The following is a 15,818-nucleotide window of genomic DNA, read 5'->3' as shown; positions in this document are numbered from 1 at the left end:
CTGTCTCGCAAGAGCAAGAACACTTGAGAAACATTGCAATAACCGGAAAAATCAAGTAATACTGTTTGTTATTGTTTGTGTATGTTGGGTAACTGTCTCCAACCATAAAATAATTTCCACCACTACTATAGGCACTATGTGAGGGATACACTGAATCATTTTCAGATTTTGCTAATTATGTTCTGAGATAATTTATAAATGAAAACTATTATTATACTCAAGCAGAAAAATAACTGAAAACTATTTTTCCACTTAAGCAGAAAAATAATTGTTTGAAACTTTCCGCGGCCAAAAAAATTTCTTCCTCTCTCTTCCTTGCGCCCCAACGTCCCCCCCCCCCCCCCCCCCCCTCCCGCGCGCTCCTTTGCTCCTCCCAAGATATCACAATACCTAAAAGGCGTCTTTGGTAAATACTTATCTCCATGTTTTTTTTTTAAATAAAATAAAACAGTATCGTCAGTCTGAGGAATCATCGAAAATTCATGTCTCAGTTGGAGTTCTTCTCTAAAACATACTTTTACGTTCAACATAAATTTCGTTGCATTTCGCAAAATGTGTCACCAGACAAAAAATGACAAACATCTCCCTGGGGTTTTATACTAATTGCAGTGCTAAGTTAAACAATATGTTGTCATATATTAATTTAACAACTGAGTTAGGAAAGTTACTACTATGCTCTCATTTACCAAAGCTGTATACCCAGTAGTTTTTTTTATTCTTACGGCTAGCTTACGGTATAAGTTGCGGAACACATCATGATCGTTGAGGTAACCTGGCACTTTCTTACACTGACTTTTTGTCCCATTAACTGTCCATGGCAAAACCGTGGAAAAACACGTCGCTTGTCTTTGTGGTGTACGAACGAGTAAAAGCCAATGAAACTGCTAAGAGTTTTATTCGTTCTCAACACGCACTTAGTAACATCTTTGAATCAAGTATAGGTACCACTGTCTTCGTATCAGGTAATTCAAGCGCTGTGATACCTCATTCGTAATAAAGAGATGTCGAAATGAAATCGAACGCCCCACAAGCTAACCTGACACGAAATCATTGCTGGCGCTGCCTTTGTTTAAGCTAATGGAGAATAAGTTTAGCTGAAGGTTAGCGTCTTTTATTTGTGGTTAAGCCAACCGGACTTAACTGGCAATTCTACTCAGTTACTGCATATCGTATATCGCTTTGGAAAACGTAAGAACGAAAGAGATAAAGTATCATAACATATTAACTACTCGATGGAAATGAATAAAAGACTGGGATCATGTTGCCGGAGATATCCCCGTCGCGCACATAAAGACGCCAAGTAGAGTGAGGTCAGCGTGACACGAGGTAGTTAAATAAATCGTAAAAGACAGCATGCGACAATCGGCGAGCAATTACGATGCAGTGTGGCGGTGTTCTTCATTACAACATGGCCCGGTGACATTTGAATGACTGCACATGGGAAAGAATCGTCGGGAAACTGCCAGACGTACGAAGTGTGAGGAATGTACTGCTCACAGCATTGTTTCGCATGCTTGGGGAGCATTTCAAGCTATAGTCACTGCTGCCCGAAGGAAAGGAAGTGGTCGAAAACTGTCAACTACCGCAAAGGATGACTGCTGCATTGTGCAAGAGGCAAGAAGGGACCTCACGTCAGACAGCACATTTAACAGGACGACGAGACCGTAATGTCATGTTCCAAAGTAGCGCGGCGACATGGAGGTAGTCCATTCGCCGGATATGCAGTCCGTTGTGTTCTGCTGAAACTCGCACATCGGCGGCACCATCTGCTATGGTGCCAAGCAAGGCTAGACCTACGAGGAGTCGGGTCGCGTGATCTTTTCGGCTGAGTACGGACTCAGTGATTCTAGTGAGAGGTGGAAACACGTAATGTAGTCCGGGTATTATGGTATGGTGAGGCATAATGCTGTACGCGCTTCTCCTAATTTTTTAATGCTGCAGTCAGCGGTCAATGTTACTGTTACACTACATTCCTTCCCCATCTGCATCTTTTCAGGGGCGCATTTGATCCTTACTTCATTTTTACGGATTATTGGACTGGCCTGCCCGTTCCCCAGACTTGAATCCCAGCGGAAAGTTCCACGGGACTGGAAGAAGGCCCAGGTCATAGCAATCTATAAAAAGGGTAGAAAATCGGATGCACATAATTACTGGCCAATTTCACTGACATCGATTTGTTGTAGAGTCATGGAACATATTTTGTGTTCAGACATAATGACCTTTCTAAACTCTGAGAAGCTCATCTGCAGAAACCAAAACGGTTTTAGGAAACAGCGGTCATGCGAGACACAGCTAGTCCTCTTTGTGCATGATACACAACAGGCTCTAGATACCGGCTCCCACGTTCGTGCCATATTTCTCGACTTTCGAAAGGCGTCCCGACCAGGTTCCGCACTGTTGCTTGTCCAAAAAGTGCGCGCTTATGGTCTATCCGATGACATATGTGGTTGGATAGAAAGTTCTCTAACAGACAGTGAGCAGTATGTCGTCCTGAATGGGGTGACTTCAGCAGAAACAAGCGTAACTTCAGGTGTGCCTCAGGGTAGCGTAATAGGTCAGCTGCTTTTTACGATTTACATAAACGATCTGGTTCATGGTATTGACAGCGACATTAGACTGTTTGCTGACGATATTGTAGTCTACAGGAAAGCAATATCCTACTAAAGTTGCGAGCAAATCAATGAGGATTTGTAGAAAATAAATGCGTGGTGTAATGACTGGCAGTTATCTCTCAATATTAGTAAGTGTAACCTACCGCGTATAACAAGGCGAAAGTTCCCATTAACGTACGAGTACAATATAAATGCCCAGTCTTTGGAAGCGGTAACATCCGTGAAGTACCTGGGGGTGACTATTCGAAATGATCTCAAATGGAATGATCCGATTACACAAGTAACGGGCAAGGCAATCCTGGAGCGATCCTGTCCTTCAACAGAGGAAATTGCTTACAATACATTAGTTCGTCCAGTCTTGGAGTATTGTTCGTCTGTATGGAACCCTTACCAGTTGGGTCTGATGCATGAGATTGAGAACGTCCAAAGAAGAGCGGCAAGATTCGTGACTGGTACATTTAGCCACCGTGAGAGCGTTACAAATCTCATAGTAAGTTTGAAGGGGGTCACACTTGCAGATAGACGACGCGCTAAACGGAAGGGGCTGCTCACTAAATTCCGAAATCCGATCTTCGCCGAGGATGTAGAGCATATGTTACTACCACCAACTTTCAAATCGCGCAATGATCACCATTCAAAGACAAGGGAAATTAGAGCTCGTACTGAGGCATTCAGACAGTCGTTTTTCCCTCGCGCGATCCGCCGGTGGAACAGAGGGGGGAAATATGACTTTTGTGCGAATTGTGCCCTCCACCACACACCGCATGGTGGCTAGCGCAGTATATATGTAGGTGCAGATGTAGATGTAGATCGAGCACGGGTGGGATTCAATAGCGAGACTATTGCAGCACGCCCACGTGCAACAACGACCAACCAGTAATTGACAACCGTGCTGACAGAGGAATGGAACGTCCTAACGCAATAACCCCTCACCAACGTAGTGGCCAGAATGAGAGCACATTGCAAAACATGCATTCCCGTTCGTGGTGATCATTCACCATATTACGAGCTGTGTCCCGTATCTTGCGCCGCGCGGAGTAGCCCCGTGGTCTTAGGGCTCTTGTCACGGTACGCGCGGCTCCCCCGTCGAAGTTCGAGTCTTCCCTCGGACATGGGTGTGTGGTTTAAGTTTGATTAATTACTTGCAAGCTTAGGGGCCGATGACCTCAGCAGTTTGCTCCCATAGGCTCTTACCACAAATTTCCAAATTTTCTGTATATTTTCATGTCCAGGAAATCATCATCAAATGCGGCGACTTGAGTGTAATTATTGTCTTTGAATAAAAGTGGCATTTCTGTTACACTCGTTGGGTATTTCTTTCAGTAATCTTCTGTACCATACTGTAGAAGTTGTTTCTTTGTATTTTTGTAAGAATTTACAAGTTTCATCGAGTTATGTTACTTGGCAGTGACATATATTGCCAAATTTACTTTAGCCATTAAGCTTTGCGCATCAGTATATAATATGTCGCCTGTCAATAAATCGATGTTCAGTTCATAAAAGATCCAATACTGAAGGCCCGTGTATGGGGTGGTGGGTCTCAGAACACAGTGTTTATACACTGAAGCGCCAAAGAAACTGGTATAGGTATGTGTATTCAAATACTGAGATATGTAAACATGAAGAATATGGCGCTGCTGTCGGCAACGCCTACATAAGATAAAAAGTGACTACCGCAGTTATTAGATTGGTTACTGCTGCTACAATGGCAGGTTATCAAGATTTGAGTGAGTTTCAATGTGGTGTTATAGTCGGCGCACGAGCGATGAGGCACGGCATCACCGAGGTAGCGATGAAGTGGGGATTTTCCCTTACGGCCACTTCAGGAATTTACCGTGAATATCAGGGATCCGGTAAAACATCAAATCTCCGACATCGCTGCGGCCAGAAAAATATCCTGCAAGAATGGGACCAACGACGACTGAAGAGAATTGTTCAACGTGACGGAAGTGCAAACCTTCCGCAATTTGCTGCAGATTTCAATGCTGTGCGATCAAACAACTGTGAGCATGCGAACCATACAAGTAAAAGTCATCGATATGGGCTTTAGGAACCGAAGACCCACTCGTGTACCCTTGATGACTGATCAACACGAAGCTCTACACCTTGCCTAGGCCCGTCAACACTGACACTGGACTGTTGAAGACTAGAAACATGTTGCCTGGCCGGACGAGCCTCGTTTCAAATTGTATCGTGCGGATGGACGTGTACGGATAAGGAGACAACTTCATCAACCCATGGACCCTGCATGTTAGCAGGGGACTGTTCATGCTGACAGGGGCTCTGTAATGGTGTCGGACGTGTGTAGTTAGTCATATGGGACTACTGTACGTCTAGCTACTAATCTGACAGGTGACATGCACGTAAGCATCCTGTCTGATCACCTGCATCCATTTATGTCCATTGTGCATTCCGACGGACTTGGGAAATTCCAGCAGCACAATGCGACACCCCACACGTTCAGGATTGCTACAGAGTAACTCCAGGAGCACTCTTCTGAGTTTAAACACTTCCCCTGACCACCAAACTCCCCAGACATGAACATTATTGAGCATATCTGGGATTCTTTGCAACGTGTTGCTCAGAAGAGATTTTGTACTTTTGTGCATTTATGGACAGCCCTGCAGGATTCATGGTGTAAATTCTCTCCAGCACCACTTCAGTCATTAGTCCAGTCCATGCCATGCCATGTTGCGGCACTTCTGCGTGTTCGTGGTAATGTTAGGTAGTTATACCAGTCTTTTTGGCTCTTCATTTTACCGTCCCTGTGACTGTAGGAGTGGAAGGTGCATGGGCTTGAGGTTGGTGCGTAGGGGGAGTGATGGGGATCTAGGGGGGGGGGGGGGGGTGGCGGATACATCACTTAATATTGTTGTTTATTTCTGGTGCTCCTCAAGGCCAACCATTTGATGCTTGATGTTGGTTGTTGCAGGACGAGAAGAACCAAATCCTCACAACGAATTGCTGGCTGACGCAGATCTGGACGGACCACCACCTCAAGTGGAACGTGTCCGACTTCGCAGGCATTAAGGTGATACGCGTGCCCTTCCAGCGCGTCTGGAGGCCGGACATCATTCTCTACAACAAGTGAGTATCAGCGACCGCGCTCGAGTCTTTGAGTTCATAATACGGTGTCGCGGTTCTTAAATAGACGAAGCCAACGAGGAAACCGATCACTCTGATCGGTTCCTAACTAAAGTGGGATAATCTCAAACAGTTTCAATCATGTTCTGCAACAAAAGGATAGCGATATTTCGTAATTATTGTTTCGTTTGAGCGTAGCTCAAGCTCCTTCACACCACGGAGTGAAGTAAAAGGGTTAGTTTTCTGAAAAATTTTAAATCCATTTGTCTAAATTCAAACATCGATCATACGTACGGCCTGAATTACTGAAATTCTATCATCGTTTCTAGAAACTTGACTGATGAATTTTTGACGAGTTATGATGTAACGGGTGATTTTAATTAAACTTTTGTTACTTGAGCCAGTGTAACGGAAATCTATTTACCGTAATGGTACACAACTTTATGGCAATGCTTTGCAGAATTTGCATTGTTAATGGTATTAGTATCCAACGGCCTTAACGCAGTGGTAACACCGGATCCCGTCAGATCACCGAAGTTAAGCGCTGTCGGGCTGGGCTAGCACTTGGATTAGTGACCACCCGATCTGCCGAGCGCTGTTGGTAAGAGGGGTACACTCAGCCCTTGTGAGGCAAACTGAGGAGCTACTTGATTGAGAAGTAGCGGCTCCGGTCTCGGAAACTGACATACGGCTGGGAGAGCTGCGTGCTGACCACATGCCCCTCCATATCCGCATCCAGTGATGCCTGTGGGCTGAGGATGACACGGCGGCCAGTCAATACCGTTGGGCCTTAATGGCCTGTTCGGAAGGAGTTCAGTTTAGTTTTTTTTAGTAGTATTAGTGTGACGACCTACCGTTAGGCGCCGGGTTGGTTGAAACACAAGCATCAGTGTGCATCACAGTCGTAAATTGTCAAAATGCATCTGGGCAAGTTGAGCAGGACTTTGCCAGAACAACAGCAACAGTGCTACTGCTCTTACTGAGTATCGATGCATTAAAGGAGTGCGGAGCGGTAACCTTTCCGCACCAAGGTTGAAGAACATGATTCGGAACTTCGAATTAACTGGGATTTGGTAATTGCTCCAGGGAGAGGCTGACGGCCAATGAGACACAACTTGTTGAGAATGTTACTGTTGCCATTGCTGAGAATGCTGGACGCAATCTTCAGTCACTGCACGACCTGTGTTACGATGGTTGAACATTCCAACGTCCATCATTCAAAGAGTTATCTGAACAATTGTGAAATTTTATCCGTACGTACTTCACATTATTCAACAATTTTTGCCACGTGACGCAGAACATTCGAGTAGACGCGACTAAAAAATGTTACCCTCTCATGTGGAAATTAAGATGTATTTCTTACACTGCTTTATTCGTTATTTCTCTTCCGCGTGTACTTACAAACGTTTCCAAGTTTCCTTGTCCTGCAATCATTCGTTTCTCATGGGGTCGGTCTCAAGTAGCGAATGTGTAATTATTACCACCCAGGATAATAAGTAGTAGGAATGACATTGCTTTCCACAAGAGTACATATTTTATCTCACATATTACACTAACGTAACATATCAAAAAACTGTGTATTGTTCCTCTGTAACACCTACATCTAATGCAGAAAGTTGGCTCTTTCAAACATGTTTCTATCCTCACCTGCCTCTTACGTTTAGTCTCACATTGTCGTCATGTAATGTGTCATCCTTATGTTCAATATCATTTGATCCTATAACACAAGTGTTGTTCATAATAGATATGTATTTCATCAGTCTAAAATTCGTAAAATCCCATTCTAGGAGACGGATACTGGCAGAAGTAAAGCTGTGAGTACCGGACGTGAGTCGTGCTTAGGTAGCTCAGTTGGTAGAGCACTTGCCCGCGAAAGGCAAAGGTCCCGAGTTCGAGTCTCGGTCGGGCACACAGTTTTAATCTGCCAGGAAGTTCCATTCTAAAAACTTAGTTCTTTTACATTTACTGCACAACACTTCTCACTGCTGCGTATTAACTGAGACCCGGCCAGGGTGGCCGAGCGGTTCTAGGCGCTACAGTCTGGAACCGCGCGACCACTACGGCCGCAGGTTCGAATCCTGCCTCGGGCATGGATGTGTGTGATGTCCTTAGGTTAGTTAGATTTAAGTAGTTCTAAGTTCTAGGGGACTGATGACCTTAGATGTTAAGTCACATAGTGCTCAGAGCCATTTGAACTACATTAACTGAGATAATATCTGATTACGACACTAAGAATTTTAAACGTCTTCACAGTATACGAGTAAGTTAAACTACAAGTGTACAGTAGTTGTGACATGATTTTGGAAGTTACATAGTAGTGAAATAAGACGCAGTGCATGAAACGGGAGAGCAATAGAATTGGATACACACTTATTGCTAAATAAGTTTGTCAGGTCCTCGTCACTAAGCTTATAACTATTTTGTGTCTTCATGTCATCATTACTCATTTCTTTTAACATATATTTCCAAAATTCATAGTGCTTATTTTCATTATTAGCTTGGTAGTTCCTACTGTTAATCTGTGTAATGTTGGTGGTGTGACCTGTGTCTGTTTCTCCTACTCTTAGCCTGGTTACGAGTTTTTCTCCTCACCTCAAACTGGCAGCCTCCCAGCGAGGTGGATGATTGTTTTCCTGTCTACACTGTCTGTTCTAATTTCAGTTGGCGTTTTGTCTGTAATTGTTGCTATTTTGACCACTGTTCCTGTTCCATAGTTATTTTGTCTGTTACTGTTATTTTAATTTTGATTTTGAGAGAACCCACCATTCTGGTGTTGGTACTCTCCCCTACTTTGATTGTTTCAATCCACATGCTTCAAAAATTCTTCAGTGGAGTCATCTGGCTCATAAACTAGCCCCCACTGAACCCGGTTTGGTAGATGTCGTTTCAGTGCGTCAATCTGAATTAACTCGTCTAGGTGTGTCAGTTTTCTTAGCTGTATTTCACAAAACCCAGGCATGCTTAATTTCCCTTCTCTGTATTTGCTGCCGTTCAAAAATTCAGCCTTTATCGTAGCTTGTCTGCTTTCCGACCAGAATTTATTCAAAAACAATGTTTCAAACTGACCAAAAGTCATTTCAGGGCTTACATTCTGATCTGCCCAGGATAAAGCTCCATCAACCAGAAACCGCTTAGCTACTTTCACTTTAAATGGTCCTGGCATAACAGGTGTGAAACTGTATTTGCATTGATATAAGAAATCTACAGAATGCAACGTGACATCTCCAGGGAAAGTTTTCAAAAATACTTTGTTTCATGAGTTGGCAAACAGATTGTTGCTATTGTAACAGTTAGTAACAAGGTTATTTTCTAAATTATTTACTCTTAATCTGACTCTTTGAAAGTTTTGGGTTACTGACTCAACTTTTTCGTTTACGGATTTAACCTCTTCTACAACTAATATGGAGTTCAATTTCAGTTTCTCGTTCACATATTCACTTTCGGAAGTAATATATTCCTGCATAGCTTTAATTGCAGCTTCTCTGCTCTTGATCAACTCATCGATAACATTTGTTTCTGTGAATTTGACCCATTCCTCAACGACGACAATCCTATCATTTATTACTTTTACTTCTGAGCGACTTGACTTAAGCAATCACCTTTTGTTTCAATGCGGTCAACACGGATGTTAGTGTCGGCCAGTTTCGTATTGATTGTATCTAAATTCTGTTTGAAAGAGTTTAAAGTTGCATAGATTTTCTGAAAGTTGCTGCTATTCATGTTCCGATTAACATTCTCTATGTTCTGATTAACATTCTCTATGTTCTAATTAACATTCTTTCCTACATTCTTGCTACGGTCTAACAGTTTAGCATCTAACAATTAAATTTATTGGTTGGCCTGATTGTTCAAAGCCGTGCAAAGGGGAACACGAACTGCGTGACGCATTTTCGTGGTTATGAGTTTCAGAATTTAAGTTCGGAGTCGAAGCACAAATTTCCCAACCCGACCTGGTTGTCATAGTACGTGAAGAATATTATTCTCACTCATAATGGGAGTATTATACTTGCAACACTGCTCAAAATCAATAAATAATGCTCTCTACCCACGAATCGTCACACAGATAAAACCTTGTACTGCAACTATTAAACATTTATCGTAGCACTTTGTAACATTGAACAAGTGAAGTTAACGCTGAATTTAGTCCCAAACCAATAAAGTTGAAAAACGAAGTACTCTTCCGTCCATCGGCAATGTTACAGGTCCTTACGGTTGAGCGTCAGTTTTCTTGCGCCCACACATATAAACAAGATTCACCTTTCATTTATTCATAGCACCTGGAAATTCGCAGATATTAGGACTCCAGATAGACTTACGACTATCCCATCTCTTCCATCACATTGCAATGAAACTGTGAAATTGGTATTGCGGCAAAAATTCCGACATTGAAAGAGATTATTTGATTTAGAAAAAAAATCTCAAAAGTTTGTTGTTACAATTGTCTGCCATAGACATCATGAACGTGTGATCATGGGGGTATCTTATTGATCACTTTGGCTTCCACTACTCAATGATAACTTTGAGACAAATGCATATGTTTGCTGCTAGAACAGTTTCCAAACATCACACTTTAGTAATTAGTTCTGCAGTGACACATATATAGTTCAGTTCATTGTTTATACATATCTTAGCTCGGTGTAACTCGGAGTAACCTGCTTCCTGCTGCTGCTGAAGCAGTCGTTGTCCCGGTCCATTTCAAGCACACACGTGCGACACAGTGGTTGCATCTCAAACTGAACTTCTCTGAGCCTTGCGCTCCTCGTATTTATACGTTTTTAACAATGAAAACAACAAAACTACAGTCCAAATTTATAAAATTAACAATTAAACCTTGCGTATTTTATGCCGAAACTGGCGTATACAATATATAGGATTTTTACAAAAAATATACATCGCATTATACAAAATACAGAAAAACATCAATGCTAACCTAATTTTTCTTAATTATGGCTTCGTTATTGAATGCAAAATATTGCGAACATATATTTGACAAAAGTGACATACAAGTAAAGGTATGAAATAATAAATTTCATGAGATTTAATGTGTTATGCGAAATAACTCATTAGATACAATTGGAATTACAGAACTTTCAATGAATTGTCTCTTCGGAGAGTATTTCGGTAGGGTATTGAAACAGGAATGTAAAACAAGGGGTTGTTTTATTTCAAGTGCCAAGTATCGTCGCCAGAGTGCAGCATGGTCGCATGAAATGTAAATGGCGACTCCACAGCAGCGCGCGCAAGCAGTAGTGTGGTTGCCGATTACTGTGCAAAGAAATTATCGTCGTGTGTATGAATGTGATCCACCTGATGTGAAAACTATTAAGGAATGGTATACGAAATTTTGGCAACAGGAAGTGTTCTGAAATATTCTTGTGGTGCACGCTACAGAGTTTCAAAAGAGACATCGGAGGACATCAGACAAACGCTCCTCAGAAGCCTACGTAAGTCAATTCGTCAAGCATCTAGGCAACTTGATGTACCTCGATCAACATTGCATCGTGTCGTTCACCAGCATCTTCGTATGTGTGCTTACACTTTAGTAACTAGTGCATATTCTGCAACATCTGACGCCGAACAACAATCCACGCCGACAGTAATTTGTTGTGGATATGCTGCAGCGTATCGATATGGATGCCAACTTCCTGGAAAGATGTTTATTCTCAGATGAGGCAACCTTTCAGATATCAGGAAGGATAAACAGGCATAATGGAGGGATTTGGGGTTCGCAAAATCCGCACGTTGTCATTGAATATGTTCGTGACAGCCCTAAACTAAACGTCTGGTGCTGGCTAATGCACAACAGGATTGTTGGACCATTCTTCTTTGTGGAAGAAATAGTGAATGGGTCAGTTTATCTGAACATGTTGGAGCAGTTTGTGTACCCTCAGATATATACTTGCAACCCCAACATCATTGTTGAACAAGATGGAGCTCCACCGCATTGGTCAACGGCTGTTTGCAAGTTCCTGGATAGGAAATTTCCCAATCGTTTGATCGGACACAGAGGACCCATTTCCTGGCCATCACGTTCACCCGTCATTAAGCCGCTTGATTTCTTCAGGTGGGTATTCGTGAAGGACCTCGTGTATGCGACCAAAGTGAACGATACTCCTACATTGCGACATCGTATCTCTAATGAGATTGTAACAATAACAGAGAAAATGTTACAAAGAACTTGGCAAAAAATTAAATCTTTGTGATGCTCTGCAATGTGGTGCAGTTATCATTGTCGCATACACTTTATTTATTTATTTATTTATTTATTTATTTATTTATTTTTTTTTTTTTTTTTTGCTGGGTCTTTGAAACAAGGGAGGTTTGAATAGCACACGATTTACAGAAGAGGTTTGGAGTCTCATCATTGTCTTCTTTCCTTCTTTCTTTCCTTGCTCATAGTTAATAAAGAGACAAGGAAAGAATCACATTCAACATTGAAATTTATTGAATAAACAAGCTTTGTCACTGAAAGATTCACACCCCATAGGAGTTAATCAAACGATTAAATTATCAACTTTTAAATAAAATTAATCATTACAGCTCCTCTCAAACGAGGTGAGAAACATTCACAGTCAGTTAAAGCACATGTAGTTTTACACAGGCAAGTTTATCTATTTCACTAAAAAGCTATGTGGAACATTTAATCAGTTACACGTTGTCTATCTAACGACTTCCAGTGGTAAGAAAAATTTGATTTTCTATATTTCACACAGTCATAAACCGAATTTAAAAATTTTAAATGCTGTCATAATCTATTCATTGTAAGCTACAATCTTATGTTAAATGTTTAACACAATAAGTCAAGTAGCAGAAAGTTGCCTTAATTGTACCACTTTTGACATTTTATTCACTATAGCCTATTTAATGGGAGGTTACAAAATTATTTAAAGACTGGAAATTCTGAGAAAAATAAACTCACTACATTTAATTTTCTACTCGTGTGCAAATGGTACAAATTAAGAATCTGGTTTCCTAATTTGTACCAATGAGTGCATAAATTCTACTACCCTTGTAAATAAGGTCCCTCAGTTTAAAGATATGTACAAGTCTAAGTAAAAGTTACATATTTTAATTCTTATATCACTATTTCACTCCTTCTGCCACGACTCCAAGAATCCAAATTTTGTATTTAATGCAGCTAACCATTTCATCCATTCCATTGGCCTTTCGCTGTTTTACGAATGATTTTCTCTGGTACTCCCATCGGTTCTTCTGCATTAGGATTATGAGGCAGTTCATGTCCTTTTGCAATGTCGAATACCTGTTTTCTTACACTGACGTCAAAGAGTCTGGTATAGACATGCGTATTCAAATACAGAGATATGTAAACAGGCAGAATAATGCGCTGCGATCGTCAACGCCTATATAAGACAACAAGCGTCTGGCTTAGTTGTTAGATCGGTTACTACTACTACAATGGCAGGTTTTCAAGATTTAAGTGAGTGTGAACGTGGTATTATAGTCGGCGTATGAGCGATGGGACACACCACCTCCTAGGTAGCGAGGATTTTCCACATGACCATTTCACGAGTGTACCGTGCATATTAGAAATCTGGTAAAACATCAGATCTCCGGCATCGCAGCGGCCGGAAGACGGTCCTGCAAGAACGGGACCACCGACGAGTGAAGAGAATCGTTCTACGTGACAGAAGTGCAACGCTTCCGCAAATTGCTGCAGATTTCAGTGCTAGGCCATCAACAAGGGTCGGCGTGCGAACGATTCAACGAAATGGTATCGATACGGGGTGTCGGAGCCGAGGGCCCACTCATGTACCTTTGATGAATGCACAACACGAAGCTGTACACCTTGCTTGGGCCCGTCAACACTGACATTGGACTGTTGAACACTAGAAACATGTTGCTGGGTCGGACGGGTCTCGTTTCAAGTTGTATCGAGCGGACGGACGTGTACAGGTATGGAGACAACCTCATAAATCTATGAACTCTGCATATCAGCAGGTGACTGTTCAAGCTGGTGAAGGCTCTATAATGGTGTGGGACGTGTGCAGTTGGAATGATGTGGGACCCCTGAAACGTCTAGATACGACTCTGACAGGTGATGCATACGTAAGCATTCTGTCTGATCACTTGCATCCATTCTTGTCCATTGTGCCATTCGATGAGCTTGGGCAATTCCAGCAGGACAATACGGCACCCCTCAGGTCCAGAATTGCTACAGAGTGCCTCCAGGAACACTCTTCTCAGTTTAAACACTTCCGCTGGCCACCAAACTGGCCACACATGAACATTATTGAACATATCTGCGATGCCTTGCAACGTGTTGCTCAGAATAGATCTCCAGATCTCCACCCCCCTCCAGCCCTGCTGGATTCATGGCGTCAGTTGTCTCCAGAACCACTTTACACATTAGTCGAGTCCATGCCTTCGCCATTCACGGGGGGGTTACATGATATTAGGCAGGTGTACCAGTTTCTTTGGCTCTTCAGTGTACATCTAACATGCTTCAAATGTAAGAATACGCTGTTCCGATACGTTTTAAACTTCGTCGGAAAACATACAACTGCGACCCAAAATTGTTATATCCCAAAAATTTGGAAATTTGTGGTAAGTTCTATGGGACCAAACTGCTGAGGTTATCGGCCCCTAAGCATACACACTACTTAATCTAACTTAAACTAACTTACGGTACGGACAACACTCACACCCATGCCCAAGCGAGGTGTCGAAACTCCGACTGGAGGAGCCGCGCGAACCGTGGCACGAGGCCCAGACCGCATGGCTACCCCGCGCTACGCCAATTTGTATTTTCATTTTCTATTTATGCGTGCCTCTTAATTGCTGACTTACGTACACGTAATACGCATACTAATTCATTCAATGCGTGGTCTCTATGTTGGTATAACGTTACACTTAAATGGAGTTCATCTGTGCTCCACTTTCCTCAGCGTCTTTCTGTTGCAACACTGTAGTACTAAATAATTATTTAATTAATAAATTAGATTAAAGAAAACTTTAAAATTTGCAATATCACTTCCAAACATTATGCTGCAATTGTAATGCTAATCGCATTTTTACAAGCTCACTTTAAGAGCAAGTTTCTCAGTTTGTACCGGTAGAATATATGACACTTATAGCGATACATAATAAGGAACGTGTCCATTTCCTCTTTGTCAACATCCTACAAACGAACCACAAAGGATACACATTCGCGCTATATGAAAATAAATATTATTTCCTGTACATTCAACCACAAATAAAACGTCATGTTACCAGGTACCTAATAACAGTAATTCCCTTCGCCACATACACAAAAAGATCAAAACTATAACAGAATCAACGTTGTCTGCAGGCGGTCTGTCCCTCAACACACACAGGCCATACCCGAGATTTTGGCTCCAAGGAGCACGTAGCTAACACTGACCTCACTAAATGTCACTTAGTACAAGAGGTACGAATTTTATAGCTGTGGTGCAAATTAGGTGCCGGTATGCAAGGTGTTACAAAAAGGTACGGCCAAACTTTCAGGAAAAATTCCTCACACACAAAGAAAGAAAATATGTTATGTGGACATGTGTCCGGAAACGCTTACTTTCCATGTTGGAGCTCATTTTATTACTTCTCTTCAAATCACATTAATCATGGAATGGAAACACACTGCAACAGAAAGTACCAGCGTGACTTCAAATACTTTGCTACAGGAAATGTTCAAAATGTCCTCCGTTAGCGAGGATACTTGCATCCATCCTCCGTCGCATGGAATCCCTGATGTACTGATGCAGCCCTGGAGAATGGCGTATTGTATCACAGCCGTCCACAATACGAGCACGAATAGTCTTTACATTTGGTACCGGGGTTGCGTAAACAAGAGCTTTCAAATGCCCCCATAAATGAAAGTCAAGAGGGTTGAGGTCAGGAGAGCGTGGAAGCCATGGAATTGGTCCGCCTCTACCAATCCATCGATCACCGAATCTGTTGTTGAGAAGCGTACGAACACTTCGACTGAAATGTGCAGGAGCTCCATCGTGCATGAACCACATGTTTTGTCGAACTTGTAAAGACACATGTTCTAGCAGCACAGGTGAGTATCCCCTATGAAATCATGATAACATGCTCCATTGAGCGTAGGTGGAAGAACATGGGACCCAATCAAGACATCACCAA

The 15,818-nt window shown here is 42.2% G+C and overlaps 1 protein-coding gene across 1 annotated transcript in view; it reads left to right on the top strand.

Annotated features, from left to right (window-relative positions):
- The window catches only part of LOC126268008 (neuronal acetylcholine receptor subunit alpha-7-like), a 587,517-nt gene that overhangs the window by 517,904 nt on the left and 53,795 nt on the right, over nucleotides 1-15,818 (top strand). Inside the window, exon 2 of the mRNA XM_049973406.1 lies at nucleotides 5,545-5,699. Within this exon, the coding sequence (XP_049829363.1) occupies nucleotides 5,545-5,699 (155 nt within the window). The remainder of the gene's footprint in view (nucleotides 1-5,544; nucleotides 5,700-15,818) is intronic.

Source organism: Schistocerca gregaria, chromosome 1 (assembly GCF_023897955.1).
Source record: "Schistocerca gregaria isolate iqSchGreg1 chromosome 1, iqSchGreg1.2, whole genome shotgun sequence".
NCBI lineage: Eukaryota > Metazoa > Arthropoda > Insecta > Orthoptera > Acrididae > Schistocerca > Schistocerca gregaria.
This window is presented reverse-complemented; position numbering and strand designations above follow the sequence as displayed.